This window comes from Topomyia yanbarensis, chromosome 2 (genome assembly GCF_030247195.1).
Source record: "Topomyia yanbarensis strain Yona2022 chromosome 2, ASM3024719v1, whole genome shotgun sequence".
NCBI lineage: Eukaryota > Metazoa > Arthropoda > Insecta > Diptera > Culicidae > Topomyia > Topomyia yanbarensis.
In genome coordinates, this window is record NC_080671.1 from 266,118,179 (window position 1) to 266,133,178 (window position 15,000).

At 34.6% G+C, this 15,000-nt stretch overlaps 1 protein-coding gene across 6 annotated transcripts in view; it reads right to left on the minus strand.

Moving 5' to 3' along the window:
* The window catches only part of LOC131683118 (uncharacterized), a 472,644-nt gene that overhangs the window by 452,705 nt on the left and 4,939 nt on the right, over nucleotides 1–15,000 (minus strand). The window contains exon 3 of one of the 6 annotated variants that reach the window (XM_058964934.1): nucleotides 8,085–13,833. The exons of 2 other annotated variants lie outside the window; for them this stretch is intronic. In XM_058964934.1, the coding sequence (XP_058820917.1) occupies nucleotides 9,595–11,580 (1,986 nt within the window). In that variant the 5' untranslated portion in view covers nucleotides 11,581–13,833 and the 3' untranslated portion in view covers nucleotides 8,085–9,594. Of the gene's footprint in view, nucleotides 1–8,084; nucleotides 13,911–15,000 lie in introns of those variants that run through there. 3 more of the 6 variants (XM_058964933.1, XM_058964932.1, XM_058964936.1) reach the window with 3 other exon arrangements.

Genomic DNA, 15,000 nt, shown 5'->3' on the forward strand with positions numbered 1-15,000 from the left:
ATATATATATATATATATATATATATATATATATATATATATATATATATATATATATATATATATATATATATATATATATATATATTATATATATATATATATATATATATTATATATATATATATATATATATATATATATATATATATATATATATATATATATATATATATATATATATATATAATATATATATATATATATATATATATATATATATATATATATATATATATATATATATATATATATATATATATATATATATATATATATATATATATATATATATATATATATATATATATATATATATATATATATATATATATAATATATACAGGGTGTTTGGTTCATGGTTAAGAATCTCTCGGGGGGTGATAGACTGCCATATTTGGAGAAAAAAATTGTTCTACACATACCATCAAATCTCAACCGTTACAGAGTTATTGAACTTTTTGTGTAAAAACTTACTTGTCTTAAAGTACCTCTAACTTTAAAAGTATACTTTGTATTTTAAATCTTTTAGTTCCATTCGAAAGGTGAGAAAATTCGCATTGAGTGATGTCCTTAAATGTTTCAGCTAATGAGTGTAAGTAGCCTTTTCAAAGTAATTTATTGAAAATTAAACAATTTTGAACGATTTTTCGTTCATTTCTTGAAAATCCTTATAGTTAACCTCATCATTTTAATAATTCAGATTGTTAGTCTTGATGAGCTGCTTAATTCGTTCTTTGACATGATACACTTACCTTTTCTTATTTTCATGATTTTGGGTTATTCAACTTTGATATTTTTATCTCATTTTCACTAGTACCAGCTCTAATTGAAAAATTATGGCACTTATTGTACTGTTTTTCTTTTTATTCGAAAGCCAGGAAAATTTTACAGTGAAAAATGTAGTAATACCTTTCAGTTAAGTGAATTTAGTATTCTTTTAAAAGTAAATTAGTTTAAAGTTAGTGCTATTATTAGCATTTTCGTTAATTTTCTTAAAATAGTAAATAATAAACATCACCATTATTATCATGGAAAAAATGCATCTCAGCAAGTTCTACAGTTCTTTCTTTGACTCCATTCAATTATCTCTTTTGGTTTCGACGCAAAATCGTTTTTATCACATCGTTTCATATGGAAAAATAACGATTTCGAATCCACTACATTTGTGGCGAGCTCATGCTGTGTTAACTATTAAATAGGAGCAAAATGAAAAGAGATATAGACAAAGTGTCAAATAAAAAGTTATAGAGAATATTAAGGGGCATCAAATGAACAATAGTAACGATAAATTTTGTTGATTAATAATTAGAATAATTATAAAACTCTCCAAAAAACACAAATTTTGAGTTATTTCGTTAGTAAAAAATCATTTAGTACACTTAACTAAAAGATATTTGTACATGCACTGATAGGACATTTTCTCAGCTTTCCAATGAAATCTTGTAAATAACGATATAAAGCATATTTTTAGATTAGAGTCTTTTAAGCACTTGCAAGTCGGTTACAGGAAAAGTATAGTAATGAAATTACAAAGAAATGAGAAGAGATAGAAATATGACGTCCAAGAACAAATTATGAATCGTCCTAAAACCCAACTTTTGGATAATGGATATTGCTATAATCATACTTAATTATTTCGAGAAAATTAGCGAAAACCTCCTCAAAAACACTAGCTTTTAAATACTTTACACCTAAAAGGTAATTAAAACTATTACTTAAAAGATATGAGAACACCATTCAATAGGAAATTTTCTCACCTTTCGAATGGAACTGAAATATTTAAAATACAAAGTATACTTTTAAAGTTAGAGGTATTTTAAGACAAATAAGTTTTTTACACAAAAAGTTCAATAACTCTGTAACGGTTGAGATTTGATGGTATGTGTAGAACAATTTTTTCTCCAAATATGGCAGTCTATCACCCCCCGAGAGATTCTTAACCATGAACCAAACACCCTGTATATATATATATATATATATATATATATATATATATATATATATATATATATATATATATATATATATATATATATATATATATATATATATATATATATATATATATATATATATATATATAATATATATATATATATATATAATATATATATATATATATATATATATATATATATATATATATATATATATATATATATATATATATAATATATATATATATATATATATATATATATATATATATATATATATATATATATATATATATATATATATATATATATATATATATATATATATATATATATATATATATATATATATATATATATATATATATATATATATATATATATATATATATATATAATATATATATATATATATATATATATATATATATATATATATATATATATATATATATATATATATATATATATATATATATATATATATATATATATATATATATATATATATATATATATATATATATATATATATATATATATATAATATATATATATATATATATATATATATATATATATATATATATATATATATATATATATATATATATATATATATATATATATATATATATATATATATATATATATATATATATATATATATATATATATATATATATATATATATATATATATATATATATATATATATATATATATATATATATATATATATATATATATATATATATATATATATATATTACAGAAATATTTTCACATAATCTTATAAGCTAAGTCAATCTCCTAAGTCTATTCTTGAAAACATCACTAGGAACATAAAAATCGAAATGGTCATACACACTATTGAAAACATTACACATCGCACTTATGGGTTCGTTCTGACCGTACTCGGTGCGCTGAAAGTCTAGTCTTAAAAAGTTACGTGATCTAAGATTTCTGGGGGGTACGGTAATGTTGATTTGTGAGAGAATATCTGGGGCATCCATTTGGCCAGTCAATATTTTCCCAACAAATATCGCTCTGGATGTATTTTGCCTTTTTGCCAGAGTTTCCATATCGAGCAGACGACAGCGATCAATGTATGGTGGTAGCTCTGTTGGGTTACGCCACGGCAAAGTTCTAAGAGCAAAGCGGAGGAATCTTGCTTGTACTGCTTCAATTCTGTTAGTCCAAATGCTCGTATAAGGACACCAAATGGCTGCGGAAGCTTCCAGGACCGACCGATCAGTAAACTCGTTGGCGATTCTTATTATGAAGCCAAGGTTTTTATTTCCCTGTGCTATAACGTGAGAGTAATGGTTTCTGAATGTCAGTTGCGAGTCCAGGAGTACACCAAGGTCTCTGATAACTGACACTCTCTCTAGCAATTGGCCGGCGATGTTGTAGCTCCAGAGAATCGGATTTTTTCTGCGCGTGAAAGATATTATAAAGCATTTGGACACACTGAGAGCCAACAAGTTGCGATTACACCAGTTACAGAAAGCATCTAGATGTCGCTGAAGTTCGATGCAGTCCTCTATTGACCGCACAATGAGAAAGAGTTTGAGATCATCAGCATATATGAGTTTGCACCCTGGGGGTATAACATAGCAGACGTCGTTGAAGAATAAAGAAAAAAGCAACGGTCCGAGATTGCTCCCTTGAGGTACACCCGACAAGTTGATGAAGCTATATGACACGTTACTTCCTAATTTCACAGACAGAGAACGATCTACGAGATATGATTTAAGCCATCCTGTAAAATTTGATGGAGCACCCAGTCGCTCGATCTTTGCCAGAAGAAGAGAGTGGTCTACACGATCGAAGGCAGCTTTAAGATCAGTGTATATAGAGCCTACTTGTGATCCATCTTCGATGTTTTTAATACAGTGCGATGTAAATTGGGCTAGATTGGTGGTTGTTGACCTGCCTGCAAAAAAACTATGTTGGTCCTTCGATATGTATGCTATGGTCTCACGAAAGAGCATATTTCCTACTAGGATCTCAAACAACTTTGATCCAGCGCAGAGCGAGGTTATACCACGATAGTTCGCAACATTTTGCTTATCACCTTTTTTAAAAACGGGAAACATTACTGATTTTTTCCAACACACGGGAAACACTGATTGCGACAGTGATTGGTTGAAGATTAGTCGGAAAGGTGTACACAATGCGCTTGCGCATTTTTTCAGTATAATGGAAGGAATCCCATCTGGCCCCACCGATGTAGAGGACTTTAACTTGCTTATGGCAGCCATAATGTCTTCGTCAGTAAATTGAATGTTTCCAAAATTGATTACATCGCGAGGGACATCTTGAAGGCCACAGTCCACCTGAGTTGAGCTAGCCGATTCATTTTTAAACACACTCGAGAAATGTTTTGCGAACAAATTACAGATACCGCTGGGAGTATTGGACGTTTCACCTGCGAGGAACATACTGGAAGGAAGCCCATTTTCTTTACGTTTCCCATTTACAAAGGACCAAAACTGTTTTGGGTTTCGTTTTAGGTTCGATTGGGTTTGTGCTACGTGTCTTGAGTAGAGAAAGCGGTTATATGTTTTGTAGCTGTTACTGGCTATAGTGAACTCCCTTTTTGTGATTGGGTTTCTTCGAATAGTGTAATGTCGAAGCGCAGCAGCTCGCAATCTTTTTAGTTTACGTAGCCGGTTGTTGGACCATGGTGGTTTTGTTAGGGGACGAGGTGCAGGCACATGTATACTGAAAAGCTGTTTTAACACCAGTGAGAGTTTTTCTACGGCAGCATCTACATCGATCGCGAAATTCAAGAAAGTCTCCCAGTCGATTGTTTGTAGTGAGTTATGAAGCCTAGAGAAGTCAGTCTTCGAAAAGTTGAACTCCCTGACATCCTCTATCTCGTCATAGAGAACCAGCTGCGGACAAATCTGCGTTACCAGAAGTGGAGGATGATGTGCGTCTACAGCAACTAAAGGCTCAAGTGCCTCTGATACGGTACAGTTCATTGAAGCTTCTTTATTTATAAACAGGAGGTCCAGGATTCGATTTCGCCTATTATTCACTGTAGACATTTGTCGCATGTTCAGTACAGACATTCCGTCCAGTAAGATAGTACTCGCCCTCGAAAAGGTTGATTCAGAAGGGTCTAGGAAAGCATACCCGGAAGGAGTGCTCTTCCAAAGAAGTCCAGGCTGGTTGTAATCACCACATAGTAGATGTGCCGTGTTGGGTTCAATGGAAGTTTCAATGTCAAGTGCGGAGTCTATGCGCTTCTGAATAATTTCTACATCACTTGCGGAATCGGGGGGAATATATACAACACCCACACAGAGATTAGTATAGGGGCCACGGATATTTACCCAGAGTTGTTCGAGTGCACCTACCCGCAACGGCTACTCCCGCTCAACACGTTACCAACATATTATTCCCTTCCTAACACGGGGAAAACGCGAACGGAAAAAACACAACACGTTACCAACATATTATTCCCTTCCTAACACGGGGAAAACGCGAACGGAAAAAACACAACACGTTACCAACATATTATTCCCTTCCTAACACGGGGAAAACGCGAACGGAAAAAACACAAAAGTCAGGTTTACGATTCTAGAAAAACATATATTACTCCTACTTTTTGTACACATCTGTATAGACTACCCTACTGTGCGATTCTTTTCGCGCCTAACTATTCAAAACTTAAAATTGATCTCGGTTGTTGGCAGCCAGAGGTACGCACAGTACATGGGGCCCAGCCTTGATCGAGCTAATTGAAAAGGGAGAAAAAGAAAAAAGCCTCCATTCTAAATCTTCTGAAGTTTATATAGTAAATTTTCTTGCTTACTTCAGCAAAATTTCAATTATTGACTATCTATCCCTGTTCAGCATGCGATTGACATTATATTTGTATTAGTGTCGCATCGCTTTCTATCTTTCTCCTTCGTTTGTAATTTTTATGTTAATGTATTCCTATTCTCCTCTATCTTAAAGTAACTCTTGCTGTCTTCTATTATTTTACGAAGGTTCCCCGAACGTGAGTACTTCCTAATTGGTTTAATGTTAGTGAGCCTTCGGTTCTCGCTAGAACCTCGTGTTCTCTTGTTCTAACTAAAGCTATTCGTAAGCAGTTGAACGCTCTATTTCCCGAACATAATTATGCATTTGTATCGATGCGCTCACAATCATAAAAACGCCACGCCTATGTAAATAATTACGTTAATTAATATTGGCACAGCCAAATTCTATACAACCGTATAAACACCTGCAGCCGGTGTCATTGGAAATCGATTATTTACCGCGGATATCTATAAACAATCATTAATTCTTCGAGCAACACAGTGACTCACGTTTGTTGTGCTATGTGCACTGCGACTTAAGCCGCTGCGTTTGTAAATTGGCGAGTTCTTTCAGGTCAACCTTAGAATTGTTGGTTGCGCATTTTTTTTAGGTGTTTACCATTGTGGGGCTGTTCATCTCCCCTTTGTTAATGAGTTGATAATTATCTTGAAGAGATCATTATCAATGTTACGTGTTGGTTTTATATTAAATTCTTTACTGTTCTCCTAAATATGTTACCATGCTGCCCTCCCAGAAGCCGTTGTAGTTGCTGTTGCTTGAAGTCTGCCTTGGGATGTCGTCTTCTGGGTTGTTTGTTCATATAGTACTGCCTGTACATATGTTCCGTGTATCATGGGACTTATCAATTGGTCGACTTCGGATATCGGGTGTGGGTGTTTCGACTGCCATCTCGTGAGTCCGGGGTTGGTTTCCCGTTCGTTTGCCTCAGCTTCCTTCATCTATGCTGCATCTGGGGCTTGGTTTGCGTCCTGTTCGAGTGGATTATGTAATTTCGTTACTTCGTTTCCTTCCTCTCCTTCTTCTCCGTTTGTTGTTGTCGTTTTTGTGGTTACCGAGGATAGGATATTTGACTTATCCTGCCTCGTGAATTGTAAAATGTTGCAGACGACATGCGATGTGTAACTTATCTCAGTCGTCTTTGCAATGCGTAATCTGTAGCTGACTTGCTAGTGTTACGACCTTTCCTACTGGATTCTTCCTACTGACGTTTAATCTGCCTTGCTGATTTCCTGATGGCTACTTTATTCCTGCCATCTAGTTTGTAAAAATGCTTCCCGCATGATGTGGTGTTGATGCGTTTCTTTAGTTCGTTGTTTATATATTTTGTTGGTGTTTTAGCTCCAGCCAGAGTTTGACGGTTCTGACTGCGCTTTACTGAACACTGCATAATGACTGGCAGTATGTCCAGCTTGAGTCGATTTTTTTCAGTGGTTGCGACTCCGATTCTTTGCTATGGTTTTTCTTTTACTTGCTCCATATTGCGGCTTGTCTTACAACCATTCTCTACCTTCGATTTATTTGCCCGCTCCGGTTTTGCCCTTTCGTTCGTTGGTCCAGTTCCCATCCTTCACTGTTGCTCCGCCCTTGCCGTCACAACCCAACACCTTCAACCCTCTGTCTTCCGCCTGATTCGTCCTTTGTCATCATAAATTTTCAGACCAAAAGTATGTGGTGATGTTGGCTTCCTGGGGGTGAAAAATTTCTTTTGTCCCTGATCTTCAGATTTCACTTGCTTGTTTGTTGCTTTTCAAAAAAAATTCTTTGTGGAAATAAATTGATATTAAATTGTGTAAAAAAAATTTTTTTTTTTTTTTGCTTATTAATGTTATTATGTAATTTTCATCGCTCATATATTGTCGTTTGGGCATTTCAATCTAATCTTTCTAATTATGTAATTTTCATCGCTTATCAAATCATATATTGGCGTTTGCGCATTCAATCTAGTCTATCTTCACGTTCGGGTATTCTATCTAATCTATGTTTGTTCGAACAAGTGGTTAGTAATGTTAGTTATGTTATGTTTTTTTTTCATATGGAGAAATAACCGTTTGTTAGTACTATGCTGTTTTCTTTTTTTTTAATATATATATATGAAGACATAGTAGTTTGTTAGTAATTTGCTTCGAATTGTTGTGATTAGCTTAGTTTGTTAGTGCGCTGTAAATGTGATTGAATGTTACCTATGTTTCCTTCTTTCGGCGAGATTGTGGTATCCTTTATTCGGATTGGTGTGGCCTCCTCCCCCCCTTTCCAGTAAGGTGCTTGCAGGTGGGACCTGGTTTTACTGAAATTAGACTTAGATTCTTTCTTTATTATTTTGTTTTATTTATTTATTCATAATTCTCCACTTTATTTGTTTTTCTCTTGTTTCCCGTTTTCCGATATGTTGTCTGTTAGGTGTTTTTGTTATATTACTTAATTTCATCCTATGAAGTTCCCTGCTATTGGGCATGGATATCTGTTTGATTCGTATCCAGTATTATTTATATATTTTACGTGTTTGTTGAAACATTCCTTCAACCATTGTTTTTCCATCTGTATCCTGTATGTCATTACTCCTTTAATTATTCCCCTCAGACGCTTTTCTTCATTTCATCTGTTACCTCTTAATTCGTATTCTTCTCAATTTGACAACCCAGGGTGATCCTATAAAGATACCGTAAAAATATTATTCCCCGGAAGTATGTAAGCTTCCTATTATTAACCCTTCTATTTTGTTTTCTTTAGCCCCCCTTGAATACTTTCTTTGCTTTTTCATGATTGCATTGGTTTTTATCACTTTTGCCGTTTTTAATTAAACGTTCCTCTTGTTTAACCTTTTTTTTCCCTTTATTGTATTATCTTCTCTGTAGGTCATGTTATATTTGTGTTTCTTCTTGTTGTGTCCTTCTGTCGCTGCGTTCATGTTTTACGTTTTTCTTTTTCGTGTATATTTTAATTCGACTGCGATTCTTAGTCGTCATGTAAATAGAATTTGTCATCACGTTCATAAAATAAAGACATTCATACTCATTCCGGGTTCCGGTTCCCTTGTCCGCTCATATGCTTTCATACTTGTATTAAGTGATATAAATGATTCTTAATCAATGTTGCATATGTTTTATCCGCTGGCCAGCGTAGGGTAAGAAAAAAATAATTCCAATTAAAAATTGTTCATTCTTTTCATATATTGTTGTCCATGTTTTCTTTGTGTCTAGGTTCTGCTTCATGATTTCCAGAGTGAGTCTCCATCTTTTATTATTTGTAACTCATGCATTGTAATTCTGCGTTACTCGCAGGCGTTTCCCGCTTCCTTTTATTGCAGCTTTTCTGATATGCTTTTTCATTCCAATGCTTTTAACCTCTTATTTATATTGCGCCGCATGTGTCTTTATAATCTAATAGTTTTCAATAAATTCTGTCTTTATCTTTTCCTTCTTATATTGTAGTATGTTCTTTATTTCTTCCATACTTTTGCTTCTGGCTTTGCAAATATTACTTTCTTAGTTGCAAATAAATATTTTCGTCAATTATACTCCTTTTTTGTATTCGCATTTTAAAAGCTTTTCTTCATCCTATATCAAACGAACTATTACCCATTTCGTGGTAATTTTGTTCCTTTGTATCATATTTGTATACCTTTACCTTTATCTAAATTTTTTCTTTATGTTATGTTTATGGTTTTATGTTCTCACTGTTGATTATTTACTCTTTATTTTCCTTTCACTTTCGCTTTTCCTCATATTGTAAATTGCTTATATCCATGTTAATTAATGACAACGATTATCATGTTTATTTAATTTGCATTGTGTCTCTTATTGCGTTTTGTTGCTCAATACGTTCTTATTCCTCCTTGCATTTTTTTCAGTGCTGGTTTACTAATATGCGCTGTCGTAATATTTTGCGTCCTTTGTTGATTGGGTTGCATTGTACCCCCTTCTTTAGTATTTGGCGTTCCCTTCTGAATTTTTTGTTGTTGTTTATTTAAGCGCATGTTCATGTCTGGTTGTTTCTCTTTTTTCTTCTCATTTATGGTCTGTAATTTCGTTTTGCTTATAATGTTCCTATCCAGTGTGTGTTTCGTTTGTCTTCTGTTTTCCCTTTGTCCTATATTTGGTATGTGTGGTTCTATAACGGTTTTCCGTGTGAAGCATGATATCTCCCCTTTGAAACATAGGAAGAATATGCCTAAAGCTCCTCCTATGACCAAGAAGACACTAAATGTCGTCCATGGGTTCTCTAGAGGGGCATATGCTAAATTTTCTAGCGTGGTTCTATGGTTTTTTATTTCGTCGACTTCTACCCCTATGTCGAAAAGTTTCTTTGTGTCAAATAACGAAACTATCTTATTACGTTTTGAAAGAGACGGTATCCCCTTATCCTTCCATTTACTAGAAATATTTGGTATGTCCGTATGTGGTATGTGGTATGTTAATTTTGTTTCACCTTGTGTTTCACTGAAGTGTGTAATTCTTATACTATCCGTCTGTATCATCATGTCCGGCAGTAATTTTATATTTCCTTTGCCTTGTATTGTAGTTTCCGTAACGTTCTTTCCCGTGAAAACGGATACCTTCAATTTGTTAGGTGTAAAATACGTCCATATGTTTCTATTTGCAGTTTCCAACCATATGTCGTGGTTCAACTGCACCACTTTTGTTTTGCATGTCGTCGTTATGTTTCTAAAATATAGCGCGGCCATACATGTGTCCTCTTGTTTGAGGTCTCTTTCTATATTGCTTAATTTACAAAGCCTAGTGTCTCCTATTCTATCGCAATTGTCATAATCTGCCTGGGTTAATACATATCCCCAGTTGTTTTCTTGTTTTATTATTATGTCTTCCTCTAAGTGCAATATTGTCAATATGTTTCCGGTTATGCTTGGCTCGATTGTGCCTTTATACGCATACCATTTGCTTTTTTTCACGAGCGGAATTTGAAGTGTCATAATTATATCTAAGTCGTTGGTGAGTTTTACGTAGTAATGAAGTGTATTTAATATCTCTGGCATAATTGCCCCGTCTGCTCTTCTCGGGAAAGTAAGGTTGTCGTTCAGCGTTGCTTCCTCACTATCTAATGTTCGGATTAGTTGTACTGGGTTTATTATTTCCGCTAGGTCGAGGCTCTTTGTGTTTTCTGCGTGTAATATTGCTATCAACGTTTTTTGTTTTAGTTTTAAGTTTTGTCTCATACTGTTATACCACATGCCTATCTCCATGAGTGTTGCTTCTAGGTATAGGTCTTTATCTCTGTCATTGGCTCTGTTAAGAGTGTTCCTGATTTCTGTTTTTAAAGATTCGAAATTTTTATTGTTGCTTTCGACTGCCTTATCCATGGTGATTGTTGAGTTGCTCACGAAATTGTATATTTTTTCGATTGCTGACGCTTGATGTTCTGTATTTTTGTTGAATCTTTCTTCGTTTCGTCTAAGTTTATCCATATTTTCGTCAATTCTAGTTCTGTCGTCGGAGTCCATTGCTCCAATTGCTGACCAAAACCCTCTTGGTGTTCTTGTTTTAAAGAAATACCTGATGTACGTATTTATGTTCGCAATGTCACTAGTGTCTTTGCTCCAAACCGAGGTTATGACCCCGCATTTCAAATTCGGATTTCTTTCTATTAGCGCTGTACAGGTTTCATTAAAAGCATTTAGTGCCGATTCTAATTCTGCTTGATCTTCTACAAGACTCTTATACGTTAGCGTTACCTTAAAATCGTAGACCCCTTGTGCCAGTAATACATCATTGAGTCTTTCCAGAATCAACGCTGCGTTCGCCATGGCCAAGAAAACTCCAGCGAAAATAGTTCTGAGCTGCATTGTTGATCTACTCGTTAGTTCCTGTCGAGATGATCTAGATCCTTAAACTCGTAGCAAGCGCATATGTATTTGTAGAGATCGTTGACGCACTCTGTCAAAGTTTTGTGAACAAAGAAACTTTCACTGAATCGATCAGATATGCTGAGTGTTTGTCTTTTTCCACATTTAAGCTATCGTATTTTTCGTGGTTTGTTATTTTTTTTCAGTTTTCACCATCAAATTCCGCAGACAATTTACGCATTTTTTTTCATCACATTCAATATTAACACGATCAGAAATCGTCGAATTTCTGCTTTTCTCGGATCTACACTTATGGTTAAGGTTTCCTCGCGACGAGACTTATTTCAGGCATTAAAACTGGTTACCACCAACGCCTGTCTCGATGTTTTTTTTTCTCTCTATGACGATAGTAGTCGGTAAAATGCCAACTTATTCACTAAAAAAAACGCTCAAACACTTTCAAAATGTAACCTTTCTTCTCACTTTATGGTATACACTGATCTGAGGACATTGCTGATTTTAGCCTCCAGTCATAAATGCGTCCTGCAATCTCTCAGGATTGCTAAACCGCTGTCACCTCATGCACCTTCCCGCAACGGCTACTCCCGCTCAACACGTTACCAACATATTATTCCCTTCCTAACACGGGGAAAACGCGAACGGAAAAAACACAACACGTTACCAACATATTATTCCCTTCCTAACACGGGGAAAACGCGAACGGAAAAAACACAACACGTTACCAACATATTATTCCCTTCCTAACACGGGGAAAACGCGAACGGAAAAAACACAAAAGTCAGGTTTACGATTCTAGAAAAACATATATTACTCCTACTTTTTGTACACATCTGTATAGACTACCCTACTGTGCGATTCTTTTCGCGCCTAACTATTCAAAACTTAAAATCGATCTCGGTTGTTGGCAGCCAGAGGTACGCACAGTACATGGGGCCCAGCCTTGATCGAGCTAATTGAAAAGGGAGAAAAAGAAAAAAGCCTCCATTCTAAATCTTCTGAAGTTTATATAGTAAATTTTCTTGCTTACTTCAGCAAAATTTCAATTATTGACTATCTATCCCTGTTCAGCATGCGATTGACATTATATTTGTATTAGTGTCGCATCGCTTTCTATCTTTCTCCTTCGTTTGTAATTTTTATGTTAATGTATTCCTATTCTCCTCTATCTTAAAGTAACTCTTGCTGTCTTCTATTATTTTACGAAGGTTCCCCGAACGTGAGTACTTCCTAATTGGTTTAATGTTAGTGAGCCTTCGGTTCTCGCTAGAACCTCGTGTTCTCTTGTTCTAACTAAAGCTATTCGTAAGCAGTTGAACGCTCTATTTCCCGAACATAATTATGCATTTGTATCGATGCGCTCACAATCATAAAAACGCCACGCCTATGTAAATAATTACGTTAATTAATATTGGCACAGCCAAATTCTATACAACCGTATAAACACCTGCAGCCGGTGTCATTGGAAATCGATTATTTACCGCGGATATCTATAAACAATCATTAATTCTTCGAGCAACACAGTGACTCACGTTTGTTGTGCTATGTGCACTGCGACTTAAGCCGCTGCGTTTGTAAATTGGCGAGTTCTTTCAGGTCAACCTTAGAATTGTTGGTTGCGCATTTTTTTTAGGTGTTTACCATTGTGGGGCTGTTCACGAGATTGTGAGTGTCATTTTTGTGTTTGGATGAGAGTCGGTTGGAAACTGCAATGAGCACACCACCACCACGTTTCATCCCTGCACTATTAGGATCGCGATCGTTACGATATACAGAGTACCTTGAGCAAAATAATTGGAGCGAGTTGATTTGATCATTCAGCAACGTTTCGGTCAGAATAATAACTTCATGATCAACATCCGAAGCAGCGACGAACAGCTCATCAATTTTTGTGCGTAGCCCTCTCACGTTCTGATAGTAGATTTTAAGATGTCCCTGCAAGTTTTCTCCTGACGGTTGAACGGTGGTAGATCGAGTGATTGTGGAAGCAAATGCCTGTAAATGGGGTGGGCTTTCAACGGGGGCAGCATCTGTATGTCCTACTTCGGAAGGACATATACATTCATTGTATTTACCTGAGGAAACGGATACAGGAATTCCATGTCCTTCGAGTTGGTCTGACTTGTTTAGAGCGTTGTTCTCTGACCGGAAAAGGTTGATGTTGTGTCCTTCAAGTTCTGTGGTAGACGGGTGGGTGTCGGTGACGGAGTTGACCTGATTACGTATGTTGGCAGGCTGCAATGGTGGATCAAACTCAGGGTGCGCAGAATCTCGAGTAGCTTCGGGAGGACATATACCCTCTTTAGCTTTACCTGACCATATTCCATATAAATATATATATATATATATATATATATATATATATATATATATATATATATATATATATATATATATATATATATATATATATATATATATATATATATATATATATATATATATATATATATGTATATATATATATATATATATATATATATATATATATATATATATATATATATATATATATATATATATATATATATATATATATATATATATATATATATATATTTCCATTTTTCATCTGACCCATGTTGGTCTATATGAAATTTAATGTTGTTGTATGGGAAAAGCCCATTTGAAGGTTCACTTCAGAAGCAGACCTCGAATGCGCATAAAAACCCATAATCTTTTCGCATGTTTTTCCCACAATAACAATGAACTGACATTACAAATTAACAAAATTACATACAAGGTATACAGCATTTCAATAACATTACAGAAATATTTTCACATAATCTTATAAGCTAAGTCAATCTCCTAAGTCTATTCTTGAAAACATCACTAGGAACATAAAAATCGGAATGGTCATACACACTATTGAAAACATTACACATCGCACTTATGGGTTCGTTCTGACCGTACTCGGTGCGCTGAAAGTCTAGTCTTAAAAAGTTACGTGATCTAAGGTTTCTACGGGGGTACGGTAATGTTGATTTGTGAGAGAATATCTATTTTTGTATTTCGCCTTTTTGCCAGAGTTTCCATATCGAGCAGACGACAGCGATCAATGTATGGTGGTAGCTCTGTTGGGTTACGCCACGGCAAAGTTCTAAGAGCAAAGTGGAGGAATCTTGCTTGTACTGCTTCAATTCTGTTAGTCCAAATGCTCGTATAAGGACACCAAATGGCTGCGGAAGCTTCCAGGACAGACCGAACAAGTGAAAAATACAATGCCCGCAGACAATATGGATCAGTAAACTCGTTGGCGATTCTTATTATGAAGCCAAGGTTTCTATTTCCCTGTGCTATAACGTGAGAGTAATAGTTTCTGAATGTCAGTTGCGAGTCCAGGAGTACACCAAGGTCTCTGATAACTGACACTCTCTCTAGCAATTGGCCGGCGATGTTGTA